Source organism: Monodon monoceros, unplaced genomic scaffold (genome assembly GCF_005190385.1).
Source record: "Monodon monoceros isolate NGI ecotype Baffin Bay Population unplaced genomic scaffold, NGI_Narwhal_1 Super_Scaffold_19, whole genome shotgun sequence".
Lineage (NCBI taxonomy): Eukaryota > Metazoa > Chordata > Mammalia > Artiodactyla > Monodontidae > Monodon > Monodon monoceros.
In genome coordinates this window covers 37,971,779-37,999,213 of record NW_021703775.1, presented here as the reverse complement: position 1 = coordinate 37,999,213, position 27,435 = coordinate 37,971,779, and the positions used below count along the sequence as shown (strand labels likewise).

General features: G+C 44.9%; 1 protein-coding gene across 8 annotated transcripts in view; it reads right to left on the bottom strand.

Moving 5' to 3' along the window:
• Positions 1-27,435, bottom strand: part of BCL11A (BAF chromatin remodeling complex subunit BCL11A) — a 99,075-nt gene that overhangs the window by 5,264 nt on the left and 66,376 nt on the right. For 3 of the 8 annotated variants that reach the window (XM_029232422.1, XM_029232426.1, XM_029232421.1), the window contains 2 exons: positions 11,287-11,388; positions 791-6,024 (listed from right to left, as the gene is read on the bottom strand). In XM_029232422.1, coding sequence (XP_029088255.1) covers positions 4,004-6,024; positions 11,287-11,388 — 2,123 coding nt within the window. In that variant the 3' untranslated portion in view covers positions 791-4,003. Of the gene's footprint in view, positions 1-790; positions 6,025-11,286; positions 11,389-27,435 lie in introns of those variants that run through there. The other 5 variants (XM_029232427.1, XM_029232423.1, XM_029232428.1 and 2 more) reach the window with 5 other exon arrangements.

The following is a 27,435-nucleotide window of genomic DNA, read 5'->3' as shown; positions in this document are numbered from 1 at the left end:
AATCTGTTGGTTGGCCAAAAGATAATTGAAGGGTATTCCCACCCTCATTTGCTATCAACCAGGAAGACCCTATAAAAACAGCTACAACATCTGTCCCAACTAGGGTCCCTAGGATCTCAGAATCACAAAGCAAACCACCATATATCTCAGGAAATTAGTGGCTGATTCCACAGGTTTGGCCAAAGCTGGCTAAACTCCTAGTTACTGCTTGCTTGCTTACTTGCTTTCTTTTTTTTTCCCCCCCCCCCTCTCTTTTACCTGATGCTTTTGTTTCTGGATTTTTAGATTTGAGGGGTGGGGTTATTTTTGGTATGAGGAAAGACTCTTATGTGGAAACAAAAGAGCTGATTAAAAAAAAAAAACAACTTTTTTACATTATGTTCTAAGATAGGGCATGACGGGAGAATAGAAAAGAACTTTTAGACAACAAGAACACAAAAAAATCCAAAGGGAATAAAGGTTTAAGATGCTATTATCAGGAAGTTTTTCATTTATATCTGAATGGATTACTGCTAAGAGATGGAGGGGAAGTTTTTAACATCATACTGAAAACACTTTCCATTTCTCGAAAACTATTCTAGAATTATAAAGTCTAAACTATTTCCATGGCTTGAGATATGTCTATTTTAATATAGTAAGTATTTTATGTTCCTTTAGGGTATAATACACGCATCAAAATGCCCATAGAAATAATCTTGAAAAAGACTGACTGGCCTTCTCTTAAAACCTGTTATTTTCTTGAAAGTAATTTACAGAGTGTGTCAAATGAGGACACAAGAAGCTTACATTGTGTACTTTAATTTTTTTATTTTTTTCAATAAAGGGACAAAATGGGTGTATGAACAGGTTAATGCAGACAACTGCCAAAAAAACACAGACAGTGGTTTTTCCAATAGAACTTAACAAAGACCAGAAACAAATACAATAAAAAGCCAGGTTGTAATGACCTTTGGTCATCCAAATAAAAAAAAAATAAAAACAAAGAAAAATAAAAGATCAAATTAAGTGCCTCTGTTTTGAACAGGGCACATAAGCAATAATAAATAGTGACTCCCATAGTAAAAGATAAAATTTCAAGTTACGACAAACAGCTTTCATTACAGGAATAGAAAAGGCCAATAACAAAATATTCTGCATTGCCATTTACAAAAAAGTATTGACTAAAGCGGGCTTTCTCTTTAATATGCTTTGCATATGAAATTCTTTCCAATCTAAATATAAAGCACCATTTAGTTTTTGGCAATGAAAAAAACTGCAAAACATTGGTTTTTTTTTTTTTTTCTTTTTTTTTTTCTTTCTTTCTTTTACTGCATATGAAGGTAAGATGCTGGAATGTAGGGTGATAGAAGGAAAGGGACAAAAAGCACACTACATAACAAACCAACGTTATTAGCTTGCAGTACTGCATACAGCATGGCAGCAGGAAAAAGGAACAAAAAAGGATATGTACAACCCCTATGACAGCCATCCGTGTGACATTCTAGCAGGCTCCCCCAAACCGCCATTATATGGCTTCTCATCTGTACAATGTCACACTTTTTTCTCTTTTTTTTTTTGAAGCATACAAATAATTTGCACTATATTATCCTGCCAAATTAAAAAAATATACTGTGGCAGCCTGTCTTTTTTTTTTTCCACTACCAAAAAAGGTACATTGATACCTTTTAAGAGAACAAGCAACAGTTAAAAATACAAGCTTCAATATAAATACTATAGTGCCTAACACTAGATGAACATTTAATTCAAATACCATTCTAGAAATACAGAAAAAAGACCATAAATGTGTTTTAGCATAGGAATCAACATGAGTGTGCATTTTCCTATATTTAAGTACTATATAATCTTAAACCTTTCCCCAATGTATGTTTTTTTTTTACAACCTGAAGAGCGGTGTGTATCCAAGGCATAGAATTTCCACTACCATTTTTAAATGGATAACAAGTCTTGTAACACCACCAAGACAATGGAACCCTAAAATGCAGTTCCCCCCTAAACATAATGAAGTGTTTTTTTAAAAAATTCTTTTTTTCTTAACATTTATATTTAAAAAAGTTTTGTACAAAAAAATCCTTGCACTGTAGAAGCGAAAGCAATCATTCATTTCTATGTTAAGTGTATTCTGTTTTCCATTCACAGCGCTTGCAATGTTGAGTCCAAGTAAGTAAGCTCATTAGTCAAGTAAATGGCGGGCAAAGTTTTTTTTTTAGTTTTTTTTTTTTTTAAATGCTCATCAATGAGATTGTGTTCAAATTATTTTTTTCAGCATTCTTGCAACTTTTCCCTTAAGTATAGACCTGTAAACTGGGAAAATTGTACAGTGCACTTAATTGTCCTATCTGAGCAGGTTTATTTTATACTCAACCTCTGTATCTCTGATTAGAGAAAAGATACAGATATTACAGGCAGAGTCAAGTGCTATTTGAACACCAACTGGGGCAGATGCTAGCTTAATAAAAAAGAAAAAATTAAAAAAATAAAATAAAAACAATGAATCCTCTTTCATGTTAACACAAATAGCACACAGTGTATGGAAAAGAAATGAAGTACAAATTTTAGGGAGCACAGACATATATACTGCTACTCTTAAAATTCTTTCTCTTCTTTTTTAAGAATGTCACATTTAAACGCAAGTCTTAAGAGTTCATAGTTAATCATCATTGTATCAATATTAGCTTATACACCTGTTCTAGTTTAAAATGGCAAATAGTACCACATTGTGCTAATAAATCACATATTTTTTTCCTCTGTTACCCTCTGTCAAACCTTATTGTCAGTCTCTTCTTTTTAACATGCTATTCGAGGTCTTAAAGTTTATCGTTTGATTGTCCATTTGACAACCAAGTAGATCTGGATCTATTTCTTCTGGTGCCAGAATTTTTTTCAAAAGACATTATTTAAAACAAGTTATCTTCATAAAATGAATCCCTTACTAATGTTAATCGTGTTCCAGAGCTTTTGCACGTTGCACATTCAATTTAATCATCATTTAAAAAAAATAAAACTTTGGGCAAAAGAGCCCATTTCTTTTAAGCTCTCATCAGGAGCAAAATAGCTTTTATACTGGTATAATCAGTTTTGCTTACAAGATTAAACGAAAGGGAAAAATGATGATTAACTAGGACATAATGGGTCATATTTTTAGGTAGCCATTGTTGTGAGAAATACAATATAGCATTATACTCTAGGTCCTAAGGTTTATTACCTCACCCAATGCTGAATTAAGCTACAAGTTTATAACAAGTAGAAAGAACCATCAATGTGGTTTTAATAGATCCAAGGCACTCATATTTTAAAACCAAATGATAGAATAAACTTGTTTTATTTTTCTGTTAATTTGTCAATTCAAGGCCTTTCCTTCATCTCCAATTGATATGTTTAACCCTTTAGAGACAGACATTTAGCTTGTAGAGATTTGCTTTCAGTGCCATCTATTCTGTCTATAGAGGGTTAATCCAAAGACTGTTTTCCCTCCTCATGTTATAAAAGAAAACTGTACATGATATGTATTACAGAATGTATGCAGCATGGTCTTTTTCTCTCTCTCTCTCTTTTTCTCTCAGAACGGAACTGGAAACAGCAACATGTTTTCTCAGCAACGAATCGGGGACAATTTAAAATAGCCATAACATACCATACATGCTGTCTAAGTTTAAAAAAAAAAAAAAACATACACAACATGTAAATTATTGCACAAGAGAAAGGCTCAAAGTTTGCGTAAAATGCAATAGTATTGCCCCATACAGATCATGCATTCAAACGGTGAGAACATAAAGGAAAAAAAGAAAAAGAAAAAGAAAAAAAACAAAACAAAACAGGTGTGCTGGTGACAAGCACTCTCATATTCTTAGCTTCCGTTACTTCTGTTTGTTTGTTTGTATGTTTAAATCACATGGGACTAGAAAAAAATCCTACAGGGTGTGGGGCTGGAGGGCGATGGGGAAAGGGGAGGGTGATGAAAAAAGGAGGTGGCAGGTGGGAGTGAGGGAGGGGTATTAATATACCTCTATTCAGTTTTTATATCATTATTCAACACTCGATCACTGTGCCATTTTTTCATGTGTTTCTCCAGGGTACTGTACACGCTAAAAGGCATCTTACAAATTTCACATTTGTAAACGTCCTTCCCCACCTGGCCATGCGTTTTCATGTGCCTGGTGAGCTTGCTACTCTGGGCACAGGCATAGTTGCACAGCTCGCATTTATAAGGCCTTTCGCCCGTGTGGCTTCTCCTGTGGACAGTGAGATTGCTACAGTTCTTGAAGACTTTCCCACAGTACTCACAAGTGTCGCTGCGTCTGCCCTCTTTTGAGCTGGGCCTGCCCGGGCCCGGACCACTAATATGGGGCGTGCTCCCTCCACTTCCCGTGCCGCTGCGCCCCGAGATCCCTCCGTCCAGCTCCCCGGGCGGCGTGGAGAAGCGCAAGCTTCCGTTCTCCGAGGAGTGCTCCGACGAGGAGGCGAAAGGCGATTGTCTGGAGTCTCCGAAGCTAAGGAAGGGATCTTTGAGCTGCCTGGAGGCCGCGTAGCCGGCGAGCCACTGCGAGTACACATTCTCCGTGTTGGGCATCGCGGCCGGGGGCAGGTCGAACTCCTTCTCGAGCTTGATGCGCTTGGAGAAGGGGCTCAGCGAGCTGGGGCTGCCCAGCAGCAGCTTTTTGGACAGGCCCCCCGAGGCCGACTCGCCCGGGGAGCAGCCGCGGCCGTTAACAGTGCCATCGTCTATGCGGTCCGACTCGCCAGCCACCGAGTCTTCGTCGCATGTGTCCCTGTGGCCCTCGGCCTCGGCCAGGTGGCCGCGCTTATGCTTCTCGCCCAGGACCTGGTGGAAGGCCTCGCTGAAGTGCTGCATGGAGCTGAGCACCATGCCCTGCATGACGTCGGGCAGGGCACGGCCCTCGTCGCCCACGCCCACCACCGCGCCCCGCGAGCTGTTCTCGTGGTGGCGCGCCGCCTCCAGGCTCAACCCGAAGCCGTAGTCCACCCTCTCGCTCTCCGTCAGCTCCTCCTCCTCCTCTTCCTCCTCTTCTTCCTCTTCCTCGTCGTCCTCCTCTTCCTCCTCGTCCCCATTCTCCGGGATCAAGTTGGGGTCGTTCTCGCTCTTGAACTTGGCCACCACGGACTTGAGCGCGCTGCTGGCGCTGCCCACCAGGTCGCTGGTGCCGGGTTCCGGGGAGCTGGCGGTGGAGAGGCCGTCGTCGGACTTGACCGTCATGGGGGACGACTTGTGCATGTGCGTCTTCATGTGGCGCTTCAGCTTGCTGGCCTGTGTGCACGCGTGGTCGCACAGGTTGCACTTGTAGGGCTTCTCGCCCGTGTGGCTGCGCCGATGCACCACCAGGTTGCTCTGAAATTTGAACGTCTTGCCGCAGAACTCGCATGACTTGGACTTGACCGGGGGCTGGGAGGGAGGAGGGGCGGATTGCAGAGGAGGGAGTGGGGGCGTCGCCAGGAAGGGCGGCTTGCTACCTGGCTGGAATGGTTGCAGTAACCTTTGCATAGGGCTGGGCCGGCCTGGGGACAGCGGTGGGCTAGACGTGTTCCCTGCCAGCTCTCTAAGTCTCCTAGAGAAATCCATGGCGGGAGGCTCCATAGCCATTGGATTCAACCGCAGCACCCTGTCAAAGGCACTCGGGTGATGGGTGGCCAGGGCCATCTCTTCCGCCCCCAGGCGCTCTATGCGGTGGGGGTCCAAGTGATGTCTTGGTGGTGGACTAAACAGGGGGGGAGTGGGTGGAAAGCGCCCTTCTGCCAGGCCGGAAGCCTCTCTGGATACTGATCCTGGTATTCTTAGCAGGTTAAAGGGGTTATTGTCTGCAATATGAATCCCATGGAGAGGTGGCTGGGAAGGACATTCTGCACCTAGTCCTGAAGGGATACCAACCCGCGGGGTCAGGGGACTTCCGTGTTCGCTTTCTAAGTAGATTCTTAATCCATGAGTGTTCTGTGCGTGTTGCAAGAGAAACCATGCACTGGTGAATGGCTGTTTGCAAGTTGTACATGTGTAGCTGCTGGGCTCATCTTTACCTGCAAAATAATACAACACCAACATCAATGTTTAATCACCAAGGAGGGCATCAGCAATTGCTTATTTATGTTCCACCTCCAGCCTTCCCTGCCCCCAGCCCTCAACCCCACGGCCTAAGCCCTCACTGACCTTATCCCCTGTGCCTAGATGGTGCTGGCACATCTGGAGGTTGGTGCCCAATAAAAATGTGTCAAATCAGTCTTCCTGCCATTTGACTCAGTTCTAAGAATTTTAAATCCAGTCTTCAAAGTAGAAAGATCTAGATCGATTCAAGCTTGAGGATGAGGATCCCTACATTCTAGAGAAATTCAGCAAACATCTTCTGAACTTTCCAGTCTTTCACCAGCTGTGTTTTGGGGCAAGCCATTTCATCTCTGTACCTCTGTTTTCCTTGTCCGTTAAGTGAGGGATTTGGACAGGCTGGCCTAAGGGAAACTTTCCTGCTTTCCTAAATCCCCCTGGGGGGCAGGTGAACTTTCTAAACAGGCAATCATTTCATGGAGATACGAAAAAAGAGAAGGTCAACTCATTACAATTCTCTATGGCCCTAGAGATGCTTTTAATCTTAGCCTGAAACACACTAATTGTTGATATTGTTAAAAATGAGAAGGTACTCATGAAATAATTATGTGGAAGAGAGACTAGCGACATCCTCACAACCCCAGCCTGTGTGAGGGTCAGTTAGTCCCAGTTCTGGTTCCACAACACCCCACGGGGATTCCCATTTTTATCTCAAGGGCTGCTACAAAAAAATCTCAATAGAGAAATTTAATTCAGATTTAACCAACAGGTCATATCAAATCTTTAGGAGTTGTCCACCCCAGTCAAAAAAATGGGAGTCTAGAGAAGTTAGGTGGAGTGTCTAGTGCCAACTTAAGCAGACACAGCATCCTAGTTTAAGAACAGTTAAAGCAGCCAGCACCATGAAGGGCAGCAGGCTGAGAAATGCTACACTAGCCTCCTCCTCATTATTTTGAGAGGCTAACAACGTGAACCAAATTATACAACATCCTGCGCCCTCAGCTGAGCCTCAGCTCCAGTTGAGAAAGAAACAGAAAGATACAGTTCAGCTAGTCAACTCTTTGGCCAGTAGCCAAGCCGTCTGGAGAGGGGCCCTGCTTAAGTCACATTATTTCTCTCTCGCTGAAAAGAACCCGAGAGTGGGAAATGCCGCTGTGGCAAAGAGGGGCCAGCTTGACTTCCCAATCATTCCTTTTCGGTGATAGCTAAACTAAAAAACACATATAACAAGGGAGTAACTAACAGTTTACCAGTCAACTCAGCATTAAAAAGGGCTCAGATGCTGGTGGCCAAAGGACTAGGATGAGAAAAATCAGTAACTTCCCAGGAATTCCAAAAAAGACACTGTATAAAGCACAAATGAGAAATACACTTTAGTTCCCCTTTTTAAGAGGAGTTCCTTAAGGCCACAGATAGTATTTGTCAGTAACTCTTGAAAAAGGAAAATATTCACCATGGAGTTAAAGAGTGGGAATGAGGAATTAATCAATTATGATTCTTCCATTTAGCAAGTCAGAAAAGCTGGCAGCATCTTCTCAGGAGCCCCAAACACTCATATTCCAAAACAAGCCAGCCTCACTCAAGCACTTGTCTGAATAATGGATTCCCTGCTCTGACCTTGTAATTTACTTTACAATGCATTTATAATCTCACTCAATATATCCCACTCCTGGGTAAATCTCTTTAACAAGATTAGATGATAAGATACCAAAATTAGGTTTCAAACATTTGCTAATGTGGAGGGGGAAAAAAAAAGGCAGAAAGATTTTGAAAGAAAACCGCTGACATTAGTATCACATTATCTGCCTATTTTTGTTTGCCTTCTCTCTTCAAAGGGAAATAAAAAGCATCATTGAGAGTATTTTCATAAATTTTTTGTTGTTGTTGAACAATGACTTGGGTCCTAAATAGGCAGGAAAAAAACTATCTAGTTCCAACTACCGTGACCCTCTGTGGCTTTCTCCTTTGCCTCTCTAGGACTCTGTGTTATTATCATACATTTAGCCTGACAATCTGAATTGGGTAAGTAAAAAGGAGATTTGTCAGCTGAAGCAAGTCGTTAACACTTTCATCACTACAAATGCCTTTAAATCATATTTTACCTTATAATATTCTATTGAAACCCAGGACTGGACCCATAATTAGCGATGCTGGTTTTGCATGCACCATGAATGCAGTCATTGATAAATGCCGAAATCTGTATAGCACTACATCAAGGGTCTCATCTGGATCCTTTTAAAAAGGCTTAAATGAGAAAAGTCCAGTTTATTTTGCTGCACTGAGCTTCCTAAAATTTTGTTTTCAAAGCTATGTGATCATGCTACAATATGTTAACACTGTGCTGTTACCCTCCCCTCTCTCTCACACATCAGGTTAGAGAAAATGGCACTTTATCTTATAATGAGCATACAACATACAGTTTTCACTACCGCATTTTAGTATTCCCATCAACTAGATATTCTAGATCATGAGGGCAGCTAGTGTAATCATAATGTCAATGAGAAGGGCTGTTACGATTGAGACTAAAGATTACATGGAAAGAGCTGCTTTGAAACTGGTAATTATTACCAGTCCACTAATAGCAAATGATGCATTACAGTTTCACCATATAATCTGTATTTCACTCAGCTCATGCCAGTGCACCATATTATATTACAGTGCTCACGGATTCTAAATTCTGAAACTGCGGTCATCAATAAATGTGTTACTTGCCGTAATTTGTGAAATTACTTTGTTCATAACATCTTTGATGGTTTAGAAAGACCAGAATTGATTTCCTGTGTGGCAAAATTAGGTCTACATTGATTTATTGATGTGTAAAATATAATAATATTCTTCATTTACTCTGATGAAAATCAACTTCTCAATTTGAGAGCCTCATTGGGCATTCACTGGGATTGTTTTGATTTAGAGCAATAAACGGAGACCTGGCCCCGAGCATGGGAACTTGAGGCATCAAAACGGTTAAAATCAGCTATTAGCTCACCTACAGCTTTTACTTTATTTCATTTTATTGTATGGAAAGGAATAACCCCATTCCTAGTTTGTCACCAAGGCTCAAGAGTCATGATTTAGAAGAGTGATGTCTTATGAGGGACCCCTGGCTCTACTATTTACTAGCTGGTAGCTCTGGGACAGTCATTTAATTTCTCCGAGTCTTAGGTTTCCTATCTGGAAAATGAGCGTAAAAAACAGTACCTTAAAGAATTGTGAGGCTCAAATGACAAACATATATAAAAGCTCTCTGTAATCTATCAGGTCCAACATGAATATGAGTTTTCATTATTACCAGGCTTGATTAGTTACCATGAATGATGACTAACCACACGTTACACACCCACAAGGGCTTCTGGAGGAAAGACTGGAATCCAGAATCCGGGCTTTCCCAGGCCAAGGGGAGGCCCTGGTTAGAAGAAAGCAAGAGGGGGTGATTTTTAAGGCCCTTGCCCATGGTCCACCCAGCAGGGAGGCCACAAGGTCAGTGCTAAATGCTCTGAAAGCCAAGGGCACTGGTTAAGGCAGCTGAGTGGGGTGTGGGTCAGTTTTGCTTCAGAACTTTCTGGGTCCCTACAACCCATTTCCACATACCTTGTTCTGGTCACTCCTAAACTGGTCCTGCCGGCATGGGCACCAGCAAACTAGGCTCCCTCCCATTGCCGGAAGCAGGGAGAAGACAGGGGCTCCTTATCAGGCTACTGGTTTCCCACCCCCTAGATCAAACTCCCTGCCCTCAGGAGGATCCAGAGGAAGAGAGAGAACTCACTCCCTTCCTATCCTTTCCCTCCAAGGGTGGCTCTGTTCCCACAGCCAAGTAAGGGCCCCAGGCACCCCCAGCAAAACGAGGCGAGTTCTCCCCACCCAGTCAGCATGTAGGGACTTGAAACCATGAGTCCAAACCCCTAAACTCTGTACAATCAGTGACCTAACCCAGGCTTCTGCCCAGCTAGGCTTGTGGGTGCCGGGGGCGGGGGTGGGGGGGTGGGGGGTGCATGGCGGGGAGGTGCTTTTAACCCCTGCACCACCCAGCAGTCAGGACCTGAGGGCTTGTGAAATTCATACAATAACTCTTTGTTACCTAGACCTAGGAGTTAATAAAAATAAACAACTAGCTTCCAGTCTGATCTCAGGGCGCAGGCCCTGCCCTGCAGACACCATTCACAAGAAGGTTGGGTCTAGTTGACCTCCCATCTGAAAACCAGTCACCTTTAAGGCCCCAACTCCTGCATTTTGCTCTCTGTTATTCCCTCTCCACGACACATCATTCCCTTTCTTCTTTTCTTTCCACAAAAGGTTATTTTTTTCATTTACTTTAAAAATATTTTCCTTAAATACAAATTAGATGCCACACTTCTTTTCTTCTTGAACCTGCTTTTTTGTGTTTGGGGTGGAATCAATCCCCCGGCCCCCTCCCGCTCCCCCCGCATCTGACTTTTTAGCCATGCATGACTCATACCATTTATTCCTACAGAGAGAAGCAAACTGTATTACCTTCTAAAACAACATCTTTCAAAAACATTTTTTTCCCAAAAACATTTTTATAAACATACAAATCTAAATTTCATAAGGTCCCCACTATGAAAGTTGGCTTAAACAAGTAACTGGATGGTGGTAGTCGTAGTGATGGCGGGAGGGGTGTGTGTGGTATCTTTGAATTTTAGCAACAATGCTATGCATTTTTCTCTAAATCTAGGAGAAAAACAAATAGAAATCATATATGTCTGCACATATATAATGTACGATGCATATATAAAAATATACCATGTTTAAATACACACGTAAATGCATATATAACATGCATGAGGATAACTCTAGAATAACTGTGAACTGACTCCTTTCGGTTCTGGCCTCTGCTAAAGACATATGCCATGGAGTAAATCCAAAGTCCTAAATGAGGCCATGGGAGTAAATGTCCAGCAATACAATGGGCCCTGGACACACAGATGTATGCAGTCACCAGCCATGGAGCCACACAAGACCCTGGGGAGGAGACCCGCAGGGATGAGCTGCTTTCAGCCCCATGCCTTCAGTAAGGAGAGAGAGAAAAAGGGGAGGGAAAAAAGCCACTTAGGGCTGAATGGATTGGGGGAGCTGGGTGCCAAGTGAGTAATGGAATATACATATGCAGATGCCAATGTATTTTGGAAATAACTCCTTTCAGTACTTAAAAAGTAAGGGTAATTTCCAGAAACTCTCATCTCTACACACATGGACGTTTGTAGAAGAAATAATGCTCAACTTACAAATACCCTGCGGGGCATATTCTGCGCTCATCCCAGGCGTGGGGATTAGAGCTCCGTGTGTAGAACGAGGGGAGGAGAGGCCCCTCCAGTGCAGAAGTTTATCTGTGAAAGAAACCCAAAATCAAGCACTAAAGCTATAAACAATGTGCATCTTAAACCACAGGATATCACATTTCAATTCCATTAAAATAGATTAACATCATGACAACAGCCTTGCAGATAGCTAACAGGCCCAAGGCCTGTATCAAAAGAACAGTGGTGAGTTCTTTCCCACAGTTCTGCTTTGTTTCTAATTTTGGTCTTTTTTGACAAAAGGGAAGGGAGTTTGTTTTAGGTATGGGGCAGCAGGGGGGGGCGGGGGTTCTTTGGTTCATTTGTTTGTTTGTTATTGTCTGATTATTGTCTTATAATTAGAGATGTGTAAATAGCAAGGGGAAAATCGGTAATATGACTGGCAGCCTGGTAAAATGGGGAGATTTATCTGCAAGGCTGGTTTACATGCATACATTTACATTATTCAAGCAAAAAACAATACGGTAACAGGAAATGAGTAGATTTGTGAATCTTTTCTTCTAGAACAGAGTCCCACTCTGCCTTTCCTGTCCCGCTCTTCCCATTCTGTCTTTATGACAGCACCTTCAATGATAGGGAAACCTTGGGCATCTCAGGACCTGGAATTCTATCCATGGAGTACCCCATGTAGACATGGCTTCTTACAGCACAAAGCAGTGGGCAATAAAGATTAGACTTCTGGGGTTAAGATAACTTTGGCCAAGTCCTCACATTAAGGGTAAGGAATCCTACCGTTCAATGACAAGGAGCGAAGCAGCATTCCAAAAATAGCAACACCCTGAAAAACGTGGCCCACCTTCTCTATTCTACTGCACTGGGTTGCACTCTGGTGAGGAAAAATGACTTCTCACACTGATAAACATAAATCTAGCCGTAAATCAAGCCGTTCTAGCCGTGAGATTTTTGTGAGAAAGGAAATATTTGGTTCGTGCAACCTGGGGATTGTATGGTTTATGTGGTGAGTTCCTAGCTTTTCCAAGTCCACCTTGAGCTAACCAAGCATGGAGAGGTCAACCTTGAGACAGAGTGGAGGAGAGATGGAGCAGGGACACTCCGTGTGTCCTAGAGGCTTGGAGTTTGTGATGATTGGGGGAGGCGGGAGAGAAGAAAAACAGACTTTGATGGTGAGTAAACAGAGTATGTTTTCCATTAGCTTAATATTAAGAGCACTTAGAAGAGTTGTTGTTATACTCTAGGATAGCAGGTCTCAAGTGTAAAATACATCCTGTTCTCCTTCTATAGATCATGCTGCCAAGAACAGCCAGGGCAGTCAGCACAAGGTTTCCTTTCATGAGGAGCCTGGTGGGTAACAATGGCGTGTTGCTCGTGGAAGCTCTTACACAGAGGCATAAATCTGTTGTTACTGGGCCTGCCCAGGGAGGCTGCCACGAAGGCTCCGCCTAGCCCGAGACCATCTACAGAGGCATGTCCTCCTCCCTGACCCCAAACAAAACAAATACCACAAAATGAACCAGCAAAAGCAGGAAGACTAGACTTAAAAAGCAAGCATGTCTTCATCTAACTGCTTATGTTCTATGAATTGAGAGGCAAGGGTAAAATTAACTACAGATTTAGTCATAGTGTTTTTCAACGAGAAATCTGAGAATCCATTTTTGCACTTGTTCTTGCCTCAGCTATTTAATAAGTTTGTTTGTCGCCAAGACTGAAGTCTGTTTCTTAGGAGACCCATACAACTGAGTACTGTGACCCCAGCATAAAAGCAACAAGGTACTTGGACCCTCACACTGGGAAAGACTCATTTCATATTCCCTGCCACTTACTCTGGGAAGACCCTGAGGTGCCTCAAATAGACCCCCAGCAAGCAATGGGAGAACCGTTAACCTGGTCCAGGCCTGACCACCTGCATGCATCTCCTGTTGGCAAACTCATCTACTAACCCATTGGCCTAGAGCAAACTGAGTTTCTGGGGGTAGCAGCCTGGCCCAGTTCCCCACAGCACTAGGCCACAAGGCAAAGTGAGGGCTCATCAAGGAGAGTGTCTGAGTATCTGCCCCCATTATTTGGTTTGGGGTTTGGTTTTGAGTTGTAAAAAACCTTAGAGATCATCAAGTCTAATGCCTTCATTTTACAGGTGGGGAAACTGAGGCTTTGAGAAATTAAGTGACTGGCTCACAGCTATAATGATGGTTAACCACAAAAGTGAAGATCAGAATTAGTCTCCTGACTCCCCAGTCCAGTGCTCTTTTCTGGGATATCCATCTCTCTCCTCCCCTCTGTCGTTCCCACCCTGGTCTGTACTGCTCAAGAAGTACCAGTGAGAAGGGATCTCTTTCTCTTGACCCATTCGGAGGAACAACCTCTCTTGGGAAAGAGTCCAGCCCAGAGGTGCTGCGTGGACCTTTCAAAAGGTCCAAATGAACTGACTTGGTTTCAAAATTGGAAAACACCTGATCTACTTCCTGCACCTCGCCTCACCCCCCACTGTTTTCATCCTCTACTTCTGCTTCCCCTGCAGAATCAGCCAGCTGAAGAGAAACAGACCATTCCCACCAGCCTAACAAGCTACTGACACTGTCTTCGTGAGAGAGGCTCGTACTTGCATTTCTCTTCCTCCATGAAGAGTGTCAAACCAAAGACAATGGGGACCCCAGCTGATTCTGCAGCCTCTCCCGCCAAACACATCTCTGAACACGTTCTCATTGGTAAGTAGAATCAACATTCCCACAGGAACTGGAAATGCTGACTTGTTAATAGCTTCCCTAGGGTTTAACTTCTTGCTATGATGCTTTCAATTATTCCATCACAGTTTAGGCAGAGTAGAGTCTCACAATTAATGCTCCTAAGCATCACCCTCAACCAGCAGCTCTGCCTTCCCAGGCTGCCCTTGACTGAGGGCCTCTTCTCCTCCCACCTGCATTTTCGTTCTCCCCAGGGAGAGGTGGGCTCCGGTGGCTGGCAGGGAAGTGGGTGGTCTAGCTATGCTCTCTTTATTTCCTTGGTGGTTCTCTCAGGGCAGTGGTTCTCAAAGTGTAGACCCAGGCCCAGCATCAGCATCACCTGGGAGCTTGTTGGAAATGCAATGTCTCAGGCCCTTCCTCAGAATTATTGAATCACAAACTGGGATTGGGGAAGTGGATGTAGAGTATAAGAATCTATGTTTAGCAAGCACTCCAGGTGATTCGTACGCACAATCCAGTTTCATAAGTGCTGTCGTAGCATGAGGGGAGGAATGGAAGCTGGAAGCTTTGATGTTCTCCTGGCAGCCAGAGATCCACTGGCTATGAGGCTCTCATCCCTTCTGTCTGGGACTCACCTCCTTTAGGACCAGAGCAAGCCTGGGAAATTCCTAAGGATCCCTCCATGTGGAATCCAAGGTTCCACCCTCCCTCACTGACCAGGACACGGAACAGGCCCAGACTCAAACAGGGAACGCTCTTTGCATAACATCCAAACCAGCTTATGTCAGGCAGATGGTGTCCTCACTGCTTCCATAAATGCGGAAATGTTTGCAAATGCAGCTATGGCATGCTGCACGGATGCAGTAAGCACTGGACTCCTGTTTCCCTTTCTGGACTCTCAAATGTGTTGCCCTCTTCTGAATTAATCTTTTCAAATGCCTTGTACTCCTCTGGTGAAAAGCATTTTAACCTGTTCTGTTTCATAAAAGTCTCTCCAGACCCAGCATTTCCACTTTAGGGCCTCAGAAATGCCTTATGTATTATTAGGTTGCAATGTTTCCTTATGGCTGAGTAACAAATAACGAATCTTATCTTTCAGGTCTCATTAAAAAATCTGCCACAAATTGGGAATGGTTTTGATTGAATGTTATGCATCGGTCACTTTAGATTTCTATATGCATTGGGACCAACTTTTGACACAGAGCTCTATAAACCAGGTGGGATGTCCCTGGAATTGAAGATCATTAAATCAAGTTTTAGGTTACCCCAAGAACATCTCAAAGATTCCTTTACTACTGACCTGTTATTTGTTTCTGAAACTAATCACTGGGTGTGTCATATAGCCACATCACTGTCTACCAATCAACAAGTAATACCGCTGATCTACAAATGTGCTGAAACAGCTGAGCACAAAGCATTATTTCCAAAACACTGAATGACTGCTCCGGGTGCTGACTTTTATAGGAATTAAAAACCCAGGCCTCTCTAGAGGAGTAGATACACGTATAGATGTTTGCCGTTCACGAAAATGTATATGTGCATTTATGTATTTCTTTTCTTAACCATATGTTTCTAGATAACTTCCCTATTTTCCCAGCAAGATGGGGCACCAAAGAAGTAGAGCCATCCCCAAGAGGAAGGGTTACCCTGTGAAGCGTGACCTCCCACTCACCTTGCGTCTTGAAAAAAAGAGAAGATGACAACCCACTATGATGGGGAGGGATCTCTATATTGGTGACAGGCCAAAATAAAGAACACTTACCGCCCCTTCTAGCTCCAACATTCTCAAGTCCCCTCTCTGCCCTCAGCCAGTAGCCAACTTACAGACTACACTTAAAATGCATCCCGAAAGTTTGTAAAGTTCCCTGAACGAACCAATTCCCGTTCTATCAATATTACTGGATCTAAATCACAAAACTAACTACAGTGCAGCTAGTCTAGGATAGAGGCTTCTATATCTAACTGGAAAGCAAATCCACTAAATCTCCTTCTAGCTCCTGACCCTCCATTTAAGGCAGATACCAGCCCCCATCTCTCAGATCCTGTGACTTTTTAGAGTATTATAGAGCCAACATTAGCAATGCCTGTGTCTTGAGTTGTGTCAATCTGAACTGAAAATGTGCCAGCTTTACCACTGCTCACAGACTTCTTAATTAACCTTCTGATATTGTCAAAATCACATTCCCTTTTGTTCTAGAAATGAGCATTTACATGAGTGTTTTCCCCATCACTATGCTTTTTCACTAGCTAAGATTTTACGGAATCGTGATGCTCTGTATACACAAAGCAAGCAAGAATTCTTCAGACATCACACTATAGAATTTCTTTGCTGAAACTTGTTCATGGTCCTTATATTCATAGAGACTTCACCAATGACTTTCATCTCATCAATCACTCATTGAAAAACTTTTGTTTTTTCTTTTTTGACCAAGCCTATCACCTCAGAGCCTTGATTACCTAACAACACATTACTAATTTCACCTTTTAAGAGTTCTCACCCTAGGCATCCACTCTATGAGTCAGGAGGAGAGATGACATCTTTCATGCCCCTTTATCTATAAAAATGCAAAAAATGCAAGCCACCAATCTGTCAGCCCTAAACAAAATTTTCTGCAATCTGTGTCTTTAACATAAGCAAAGCATATAATTCAAAAAAAAAAAAGGAACTTGCTTTTCTGAAGAATAAGTAAGCCAAAGACATTGTGTTCCATCTTTGTGTTGAAATGCAGATTTCCCACTAAAAGGCAAATCCTTCATTTCAAAAGGTTGAATAGGATGATACTTAAAAGAAAAGAATTCCAACTGGTTAAATTTAGGGTGTTGAAAAAAGTTCATTCCAATAATATTTTTTGGCTCTGGGCCCTAAGTATTTTCACTTGATCATGAATTAGATAAATTTTTATTACATTTTAAGCTCTTGCCTTAGAATGGTGGAACTTCTCGAGGAGACTGGAAGGGCAGCTCATAAGAAGACAAATTGTTTTAGGACAGTCTTTTTTTTTCCTTTGTTTAACTGTGTACCTCACTATGCAAGACGTGTGTACCCAGGATAAATTCCATTCATTCATTCTTTCACACATTCATTCAACAACTATTTACTGAGTGCCTGAACTCAGTGAACGATTATACTGCCCCAAGCAATGGGCTACCTCTGTGGGCAACGCCAAGAAAAGTCAGACACAGACTTCCCTACAGGAGCCTCCATCTAGTAGAGAAGATAAGCCTGGAAAGGAATCGCTCTGCTCCAAAGTAAAAAGTGTGTCATAAGAGAGGTACAGATAAACTGAACGGAAATTCAAAAGAGACACATAACTTCCATTTGTAAGGGAGGAGAGTGGCTTTAGGCAAAAGGGAACTTAGGAACTGGACCTGGAGAGCCAAGAGGAAGGACTTTCTAGACAAAAGAAAAAAGCAGGTATTGATGCCCCGAGAGAAGCAAAGCTCGAGATGTACCCAGAGCAAATGGGGCCCAACAGGTAGTACATTTAAATCAAAATATTACTCACCAATCCATCCTGTTGATAACAGAGGATATGGTCATCTAAATAAACCCTCTGAGGGCTTTTGTGAAGGATTCACCTTCCACAACTTCTTATTTTCAAACATCACATTTTCTTACAATAATGGATGCAGCCACGTGGACGCTGGTGAAACTATGAAAGGTCATCTGTCCTGTTTTGTTTCCCCCCACCCTGATTGTTTTGCCCCCTGATGAGTGATGAGTGGTCTACCAAGGCAGAATTCACTGTGTTCTATTCCTCTGAGTCAGACAAACAAGTGTTGATAGCCATGTTCTTCCTGCAACCCTGCCTCCCCGGTTTAAATAATCTATTTCAGATGTAGCACTGCCAGTTTCACATGGGCTTGTACTTGCTGACACATCTTCAACAAATGACTGTGCAAGAAAGGTGGAGATTTTCTTATACCTCTGTGTCTCTTCAATCATCACCTTGACCTTCCCTCCAAATTTCCCCCCTTTCTTCTCTTCAGAGCCACGGGAAGAGCGGGGGTAACCTTACTCCCGCTCTGAGTCCTCATTGGAGGACGTTGTTTGTGTGTGGTGGGGTGTGAGGGAGTGTACATGTGTGGGCACAGGCTTGCTTCTACCTGAGGTTATTTTTCAGGTTATTTGGGGGAATTAGGGAACTACTTTTAAAGAGGCCTTGCCCAATCCATTCCTTCATGGGTCCCACTGAAACTCTCTCCGGATTCCTTTCTTCCTTCAGGATGTTAGGGACTCATTCCTCTGGAGAGAGCTGCTAGAACAAAATCAGGAGTTTAAGTTCTTCAATCCCAACTCTGCCATTCCCGGCTAAGCATGACTTTGAGTAAATCCCTTCCCCTTTCTGGCCCTAAGTTTTCCCATCTTTAAAAAGAGAAGACTGGATTAAGATGGATGAGTTCTTTCTCCCAGGCCAGTCTTGAGTCTCCCTGAGACCAGATCAAGGGCAGGAGTCTTGGACGCAGTTAAGAGACCTACTATGGGCCATCCTAGAAGCTGGCCAGGATGGGCCTACGCCCCTTATGAACTTGCAGGGATGAGAAAAAAACCTGCAGGCCTCTGTGGGCTGGGTCTGGTCCCCAGGCTAATTCTTAGACTCAGAAAGTAGGCCTGGTGGTGGTTTTCAACCTCCTGGGGCACAGTCGCGCAAAGCTTACCTGTCTAAGTTTCAAGCAGGAAAACCTAGGTGAGTCCTGAGCCACAGAGACTGAAGGTCGGAGAGAACCAGGAAGAAACTTCCCACAAACTCAGGCTAAACGTCAAGGGGAAAGGTCTCTGTTGCCCGTGCCCGAAGGCCAGTGGCAAAGCTCGGCCTCATGTCAGAGCCTGGTACCCACTGCACATGAGGGCACGCACAGGACTCTAAGAAAAGCCAGAATCCTCTCCCAGCCCCCCCAAACCAGGGAGGCAAGGCCCCAGCGTCCTGTGGTCCCTGCCTCAGCCAACCTGAAGGGTTCCTGGAAAGCCATGTGTAAACTGAATTTCTGTAAACTGAATCACATTTGCTGACGGACGTAATTTCAGGGATGTTTCATCACCCTTCCAGGCTCATCGAAAATTGGCAGGGCTTCTAACACTTTTACCTTTTAAGTGCTTCTTCCTCCACCCCCTCCCCAACCTCTCTGTCAAGTAGTTAATGATCTGTAAACAAACACTTTAAATTCAGTGGGGGAGCTCACTATTTAAAGGAACCCTGCGGGGAAACCTTTTGAAAAGTTAACAATCTTTCTGTAATGTGAAAAATCACCCTCTAATTTATCAGTTTCCATTGATGAGATTTGGTGTGTATTGGGCTTTCTTAAAGTGGGGCTCAACTGCAGTACCTTTGTGGTTACAAGAAGGGGTGAGGAATGAAAGAAGGTGAAGTCCTGAACGTGTTTCTTTTGCCCAAATCATCCAGTCTCACGCAAATGTATTCGCAGACCCCACTCACCGCACAGCGAAAGGAAGAAAAGGATGGAAAATCATAGCCCCAGCACCTGGAAAGCCTTGAAAACTACACGTGTGTTCCCCATGATTTAAGGATTCGATGTCTGGGGGAACGAGCATTTTCAACTGAGGGGAGGAAGGCCTTTGGGCTGTAAAGGTGGATCCAGTGAGACTGACCATTTGCTCAGCAAACGTTTAATTCTGATAACACCAGCCAGGGCAGAGAAGGACTTCTCTATCAAAGCAAGCAGAACATGCAACTCCCAAATTCCTCTGAAGAGGCCACCCCGAGCCTTTTTATCTGTGTCAATTACCAAATGTAATTTATTGCCTCCCTATCTCCATTTTCATCAGTCTAAGAAAATACCAGAATAAGTTTAAGAAAACCAAGCTTGGCACTTATAAGAAGACCCCTGTTATTTTCAGGCGTCCCTGGGCCTTGCAGAGGAAGACGTTTGTGGGATGTGGGCAGTGATGCTGCTGGAGGGGAGAGGCATGGTTGGTAGATGTGAGCAGGCCCAGAGAGCTGGAGAGTTTTCTGGTTTTATCTTCCAGGACTGATGTGTGCAACCTTCAGAGGAAACGGGCCCAGAAGCACGGGTAGCCTCCAAGCCTGGCCCTTTTTGAGAAAGTATGTTGTGGCCGCTGTGGAGGGTTTTATCTTCTTCCCAAAGCCTTCTCCTCACATTCTGACCCCACAGTAATCCTGTGGGATGAGGGAAGGTGTTATCCTCACCTCCCCAGGTGACAGAAGATCTCAGAGGCACCCTGCTGCAGGCAATGAGAGCAGAGCTGGAACTCAGAGTCCTGTCCACTGACTTGGGGACCAACCTTTGCCCCTCGTCACCACTCACTCACCTCACTCACCCCACCTCTGGGTGGGGTGAGGCAGAGTGTCCGGGCACTAGTCTTACAGCCACTTGCAGGCAATCACTTGCCTTCCTGGGATGATAAAATAGGGTGTGCGTGTCCAGGGAAATGGGGAAGGCACACTCTATGGGCCTAATGTTCTGTGACAATCTTGGCCAAGAGATTCTTAGAACCAGAACTGGCCATTCTCCAGAATTAAAACCTATTATGTCCTGTGGTTAATACAGAACTGCTCAGAAATTATGAGAACTAATTTAAGGCTTCAAAGCTCTACAAACTTAAAAAAAAAAAAATGGTCTAGCAGGTCAGGCTCTGACATTTCTTCAGGAACAAAACTAGGCTGCCCTCTTGCCTGAGGTGAGATTGAATCAAGGAGGGTTCTGGGGCTTCGAGGCCAGGCCTCGTCCCATGGCAGAGAGTCCTTCTTTCAGAAACAGGCCTCTGCCCGCCCACACGCTCCTCCAGCTTCTGCTACCATCTGCTCAGTCCCTCAGCACCTTCCTCCTCCGAGCCCTGGCCTCAGACCCAACCTCTCTGACAGCCCTACAGAACAAAGGCGAGGCAGACACAGCCTACTGACTGGTGGCCTATTTTCTTGGCTTCAGAGATATTTTCCTGGCTTTTTACCCAATTCCGAATCCTTCATTTATCCCACTGACCAAATTGCAAAGAATTTCCTGAATAAAAATGGAGATGCGCGTGTGTATCACCTGCAGCCATCCGAGGGGCCCCAGTCCAGCCGCAGGGTGGGTGCTGCTGGCCGTTCTCGGCTTACTAGTTCCGTTGATACAACGGGGGCAACACCCAAAGTTATCAGCCTCCTCCAAGCTCCTCAAACCAAGAACACACCATCCCTTTCGCCCACTGGACAGGTCCACTTGGGAACTCAGCTTGTGGAGACCTGGCCTCTTTGGACCTTGAGGCCACCGTCCCCTTTCCCGTCTCCATAGACATCAAGGGCCCTCTGCCCACCCCCCTACAGGGGAGTCCCCAGTATCATTTCCTGTTTTGAATCTAAGACTGTCTGGGCAATGAGGCCTCAGCTATACTCTATTTCCATGCAGCACCAGCAGTGAGACTGACCCGGAGCCGCCTGTGTCAAGGTCTCCCAGGTCCACTAGGAACAGAGACAATTCCCTCTCCCTAACAGGCCCCTCAGGCTGAAATCCTTTTGCTTCCAGAGCCTCAACTTTCCACTGCTGGGTAGAAAGCCCCCTCTGTCACCGGCCCACAGATCTCCGCCACCATCACGGCCCAGCCCTGTCAGGTGGTGGGAGTGTGGACAGCAGGGCGGGTGTGTTCAAAGAGGCCGACCAGGCAAGAACCATCCTGTACTCCTGCCCTGGCTCTAACGCAATAAAATGTCTTCTATCAGTGTAATTCAAGGCAGAGTCAAGGGTCTGTCACCATTTTAAAGAGGCTTATTACATGGCCACAAGAATTTGCCTCGGGCTCAAACCTGGCATGTAAGGTATCAGCGTGGGACAGGTTCTTTTGATTTGATTTTATTTTCTTACAAAATCTGAAAATGAAACGCTTCTGTCCCTCCCTTCCACCAACCGTTTTTTGATTTATGGGGAGGAGGAAAGAAATCTGAAGTTGACAGGTTGGGACAACTCCACTCAGCTTTCTCACTCAAAAGCTGCTTTTGTTAAACCATACTTTGCATTTATGGCCTGCGGCTCTTGGCTGACACGGCCACTCCTCCAGTGTGGAGCAGGCTGCGGACTTCCCCGGGAGGAGGCCCCACTGAGATTACGTGCCCGCCTGCACCCAGGGCGGGAGCATCTTGGCTCAGGGGGCGAGGGGCACCAAGGCCCCTGGTTAGACAAAGGTAAGGCCGGTGAAGGCTATCCCACGCCTGGTCCCCAGCCTTACACTACGTTTGGGTCCAGGGCTCCACGCGATCATTATGTATCCACCACCACTGGTCCCAACTAAAGTCCAAGCCTTCTGAGAAGCAACAGCGTGCTGTCCACCTCTCCTCGCCTGGCACCATTCGGGGCAAAGAAGAGCCCCTTAATCAATACTCGTAAATCAAGTGCTGTTCAGTGAACTTTTCTTCCTGGAGGGCGATTCTAAATGACCTGGCTGGAAGGAGCTGCCAAGGACCCAGCAGCGATCAGGGGAACCTTGCCTTCCCGGAGTCGCTGAGGTCTCTCCCGTAAATGATTCACTAACCAAGGAGCCTCCAGGTCAGCCTTGACCCGGGAGATGAAAGTGGCTGCAGGCCCATCGGTTCACTGTATAATTTTGGCAACCTGTGATTGTATATTTACTCAATGGTCGTTATGGACAATCAAGTTAATAATTCACTTTCCAAATGCTGTGTAATTATACAGTTAGAAGAGTTACAATAGATGTCAAATTTCCTTAAGACTTCTGATGTATTGGTCCCAATTACCTAGTTTGGGTCCCTTTCCTCTCCCTCTCTCAACTTTTTTTTTTTTTTTTTTTTTTTAGTAATCTCCCACACTTTTCTCTATTCTCATTCCCCACCTACACCCCTATCTTTCTGCCCCGAGAGAAAGAACAGTGTGAAGTCCTGCAGTTCAAGCAATCCTATTTAGAACACGTAGTTTTGCTCCACTAAATAAGGCTAGCCTTGGAAGGCTGTCTGGATGACCTCATCTGCCTCCGTGCCTCCAATGCAGGAGAACGCCTGCAGCAGCCCACAGCTCATGCCCCAAGTTGCACCAGATCCTGGCACAGCCCCGTGGAGGCCCAGAGAAGAGAGTGCAAAACCCTGGAGTGCTGGCTGGGGCTTCCCAGCCAAATGACTGGCATGTCGCTGCCCAGCCAGAGCTCCAGGCCCAAGCCCAGCCCCTGCCTCTGTTTGGGATGCGCCGGAGAACATGAGAGAAACACGTACACCCTGAAAACTAAAATGAGGCAGGGATCCCAGGAAAGGCAAAAACATTCAGAACCCTGGGCCTCCTGTCTGCTTCCTAAGAGCTAAACTTGGCCCTTCACTCCTCCTGTTTTGTGGTCTTCACACACACACCCCACCCATCACAAGCATATAACCTGCTTTCAAGGCTCAAAGCAATTTCTGCCCCCCAGTAGGGCAGTGTGGTCAGCTGACCCGGATCACCCCAAGCTGCAGGGCCTGGCAGGGAAACCCAGGCAAGATGTGAATGTCCTTGAGCACAACCGGTGAAGGAGGAGAGGGACAAAGGTGACAGGAGGTAACTGCAGCAGAGACAATATTTTTTCTCCATTTCAATGAGTTTCTCTTTTTTTAAGTCATTTTTTGGGTGCTCCACCCTCTATACCTTTCTCTCTCCCACATGCTCCAGCGCACACACAACCCAGGGCTCCTGTGTTTTAAAAGGTCTTCTCCCACCCCCTCTCCCCCATCCCTGCCCCACAGATGAGATTAATTTTCTAACAGATTCCCCACCCCCAAATTTTATATTATGGTGGGAAAGTCTTTTGATCATCGTGGTGTTCTGGAAGCATAAGAGCTAAGCATGCTCTCTGGAAAGTGAATTGGGTCAGAAAATTCTCAAATTCATGAAACCCACCTTAGATACAGAAAACATCTCCAGAACCTCCCGTCAGGTCTAATCTTGGTGTCAAAAGAATGGGGATGGGGCTTCCCTGGTGGCGCGGTGGTTGAGAGTCCACCTGCCGATGCAGGGGACACGGGTTCGTGCCCCGGTCCGGGAAGATCCCACATGCCGCGGAGCGGCTGGACCCGTGAGCCATGGCCGCTGAGCCTGCGCGTCCGGAGCCTATGCTCCGCAACGGGAGAGGCCACAGCAGAGAGAAGCCCGCGTACCGCAAAATAAATAAATAAAAGAATGGGGATGGACTGTTTCCCGGCTGAGGGCTTGGCTATCACTTTCAGATCTAACATCCTGTTCTTCAGGGGCACTCCTGATGCCCAGAAAGGGGGGCAGACCTGTTAAAGGGGGGATTTCTATACGTTTAGAACATTTGGGATCGCTCTTTGTAGAGAGTTCGGTTTGGCTGGAGTTTTTGTTCAGGTTGTGGTTTCTTTTCCTCCATAAAAAAAAAAAAAAAAAATTGGAGCTGTATTTGTTTCCTGTTGGTGGTGCGGACAGAAGGAGGGTGTGTGCTGGAGGAGGTGTGTGTGGGGGGGAAGGCTGGTGGATGGAGCAGGGCCGAGAATACCCGGAATTGGAGAAAAGCGAGAAATGGAGATTTTTCTTGGCCTCCAAACAGTTGTAATTTCTACTGCCACTGCTTAGATCCTGGGCACCAGGCAGAGAGAGTGGGAAAAGGGACATGTGACAACTTTGCCACAAATCAGGATTTGGCATTTAAATCCACAGGAAGCAAGAAGAATAGAGGGACATCTTATTTATAGATTTGCAGATGAATTGAATGAGATAACCAAAATGTACTTCTCATGTATCTGAAGGAGCAATTCCATTTTCAGACTTGGAAAGTTTCCCATAATTGAGTATCACCCGACCTCAGCAACACACTGCAGCCCAAGGTTAAGATCAGCTTCCTAAAAACCGGGCAGAAGGCTGCTGCTTAGGTGGTAGCTCAAGAATTCTACTTTGAAGGACAGGTTGGTACCACACTACATTTAACTGGATTCAGTTCATCTGATTATACAGTGCCTTGCTTTCTGGAATATGTAATCATCTCTTTCTGATGACATTTTAAATATCCAACTAGACAAATAATTGCAGCAATAATTGATAGCAGAGTCAAGCTGGAAGCTCACTGATTGGCAGAGTCCCTACCAAAACAAATCTTCTTTCTTTCAAACATTACAGGAATGATGCTTAAATCTAACTTTTGCTGATAAATGCTCAAAATCTGATTTACTGACAAAGACACGGTAAGAAAACCTGCATTTCAGCCTGTGATTACTTTGCTGAGCCGTTTGAGAAGAGTCAGGCAGCGTGATTTATATTATTTTATTTCCCATGAATAACTACAAGGATAGTATGGGTAGTTGGGGAGAATCAACGGGGACAAGAGAAGTGCTGCTCTTAATACTGCACTTCCTGAACGATGTCAGCCAACCCTCAAGGTTTACAGCCCTGTCCCCCTCTGATGTGTGTCCCATGTAGAGAAATGGTTTTGACAAGGGGAACACCCAGAAAGGAAGGCACGCAAACGATGGGATCCACACAGGCCTTTGAAAGCTGGTTTAAATCAATGACTCAAGCCAGCACTTAAATTCCCCTGCCTTGCGCACAGAGCCCTGGATGGGGTCAGGAGGCCTGAGCTCAGACAGATCCCCAAGGGATCTCAGGCAAGTCTCCAGGGACAGATGAGGTCCCCTTCAGCCCCCAGTCTGTTTCTCCATCCAAGGTTCAGCCCCAAATCAACTGTTGTCTACATCACGTTTCAATTGTAATATTCAAGTTGTTATGGTTTGGGTCACTGCTTTCAACAATTCAGACCCTGTGGAATGCTGCGATGGTCAGAAATAACTCACGGAGGAGGCTCGTCTCCGGGAAACATCAAATGAACGAGCTGGCATATTAGCAGACATAGATTACAGTAAGGAAAATCTAAAACAGAAGATGTATCTGATTGTTCCAGCCAGTGACAAAGGCAAGAATTCAGGGATGGGGTCTGAACATTTGCCCAAAGCACTAGCATGAGAACCTCTTGTTCATTTCCCCCCCCCCCCATTTTTCCTATTTTTTCTCCTATTTTCTTTTCTTCTTGTTCTTTCTTTATTCCCTTCCTTCTTTCTTTCTTCTTTTTCAGACGGGGGTCTAGGGTGTGCTTTTTTTTTTTTTTTTTTTCCCTTGAAACTGAACCGCTATAGGACAGTTCATCTCACAGCTTCTGTTAAAAATCAGGAGCTTGTTAGATGTAATGATTATCTGCGCCATGACACTTAGTGCATGTGAGGGGGCTTGTCGAACAGCTTTCCTCTAATTTGGATCTCCTCCGTTAATTAGAAAGCCCTCAGAGTTTCTGCAAATGCAGGTCACTATCGACAGCACGTGCCTCTGATGCTTCGCTTGTGACAGTTGTAAGGCTCTCCTTCCAGGAGTGTCAGAAAATTCAGTCACCACAGCCGCTTCACAGTAAGTTACAGGCACGGTGACTGACCGTACAGTCGGTTTCCCCACAGCCAATGAGCCTGATGAAATCTGCATTGGAGTCCAGCTAAAAATAGCCCAAATGTCACTCCTCTTTCCCCGCTCCCTCTTTCCTTCTCTCTTCCCCTTTTTCTTCTCCTTTCCACCTCTGTTTCTACATCTCCCTTCTCTTATCTCCCCTCCCTTTTCTCTTCCAAAGGAGTCCTCTGCCATTCAAACTGGTCCCACTCACCAGAAAGGGAAGTAGGTTTTACAGATAAACCAGGTTGCTTTTTATTGAAACAGCAGTGATTGTGGAACAGAAACCACCACCCCCAAAAAAATACGTATTTCCTATTTTTTTTTGTGCTGGTCAGCAGCTGCACCTGGTGAGGTGGAGGTCAAGTCTATACTCCCAGCATGGCTCACACGTTTTTTCTTAAGGGAAGGAAGACCTTGTAGGGGGAGAGAAAAGGAGGAGGAAGGAAGGAAAGGTTAACAACTCAAGCCAAAATGCATATGGGGCTGAGGTCTTCTGCACTTATCACCATGCAAAGTAATTCCTATTACTTAGGAATAGCTCATTATGTGCTGGTGGGGGGAGGGGCGGGGGGAGGGAGTGGTGGTGATCTGTCCATGACCACGTGTGCATAAATTTGCGTTCAGCAAGTTCATCTCAATCTCATCAGGTTCAAGCCAAAAAGAAACCCTCTGTGGCATTTGCCTAAGACTTGGCCAAAAAAAGAGACCAGTATTTGAATCAAAATAGGAAATATAAAAATTATGTGCACACCCCCCCACCCCCAAACAACAAGGAACAGCCCGGAAGAACAGCTATCCCTTGCCACCATAGTTCCCAAATGGACTGATCTCAAGGTCAAAGCCCAATTCCCTAAGCGGACCTGCACACAAATGCAGGAAGCTGAGGGTATTGGGAGCCTGGTCTTGCAGTTGCTGGCTTATGGAATGCAATGGGATGGAATAGGGTGGGATGCCATAGGTCAGACTGATGAATTCACACAAACCCAGAATGAGCTAAAGTCACAGCAACCAGGCAGGGTGGAGCAAGGTAACCCCAGCAAGAATCCCAAAGCCAGCCTCCTCAACAGGT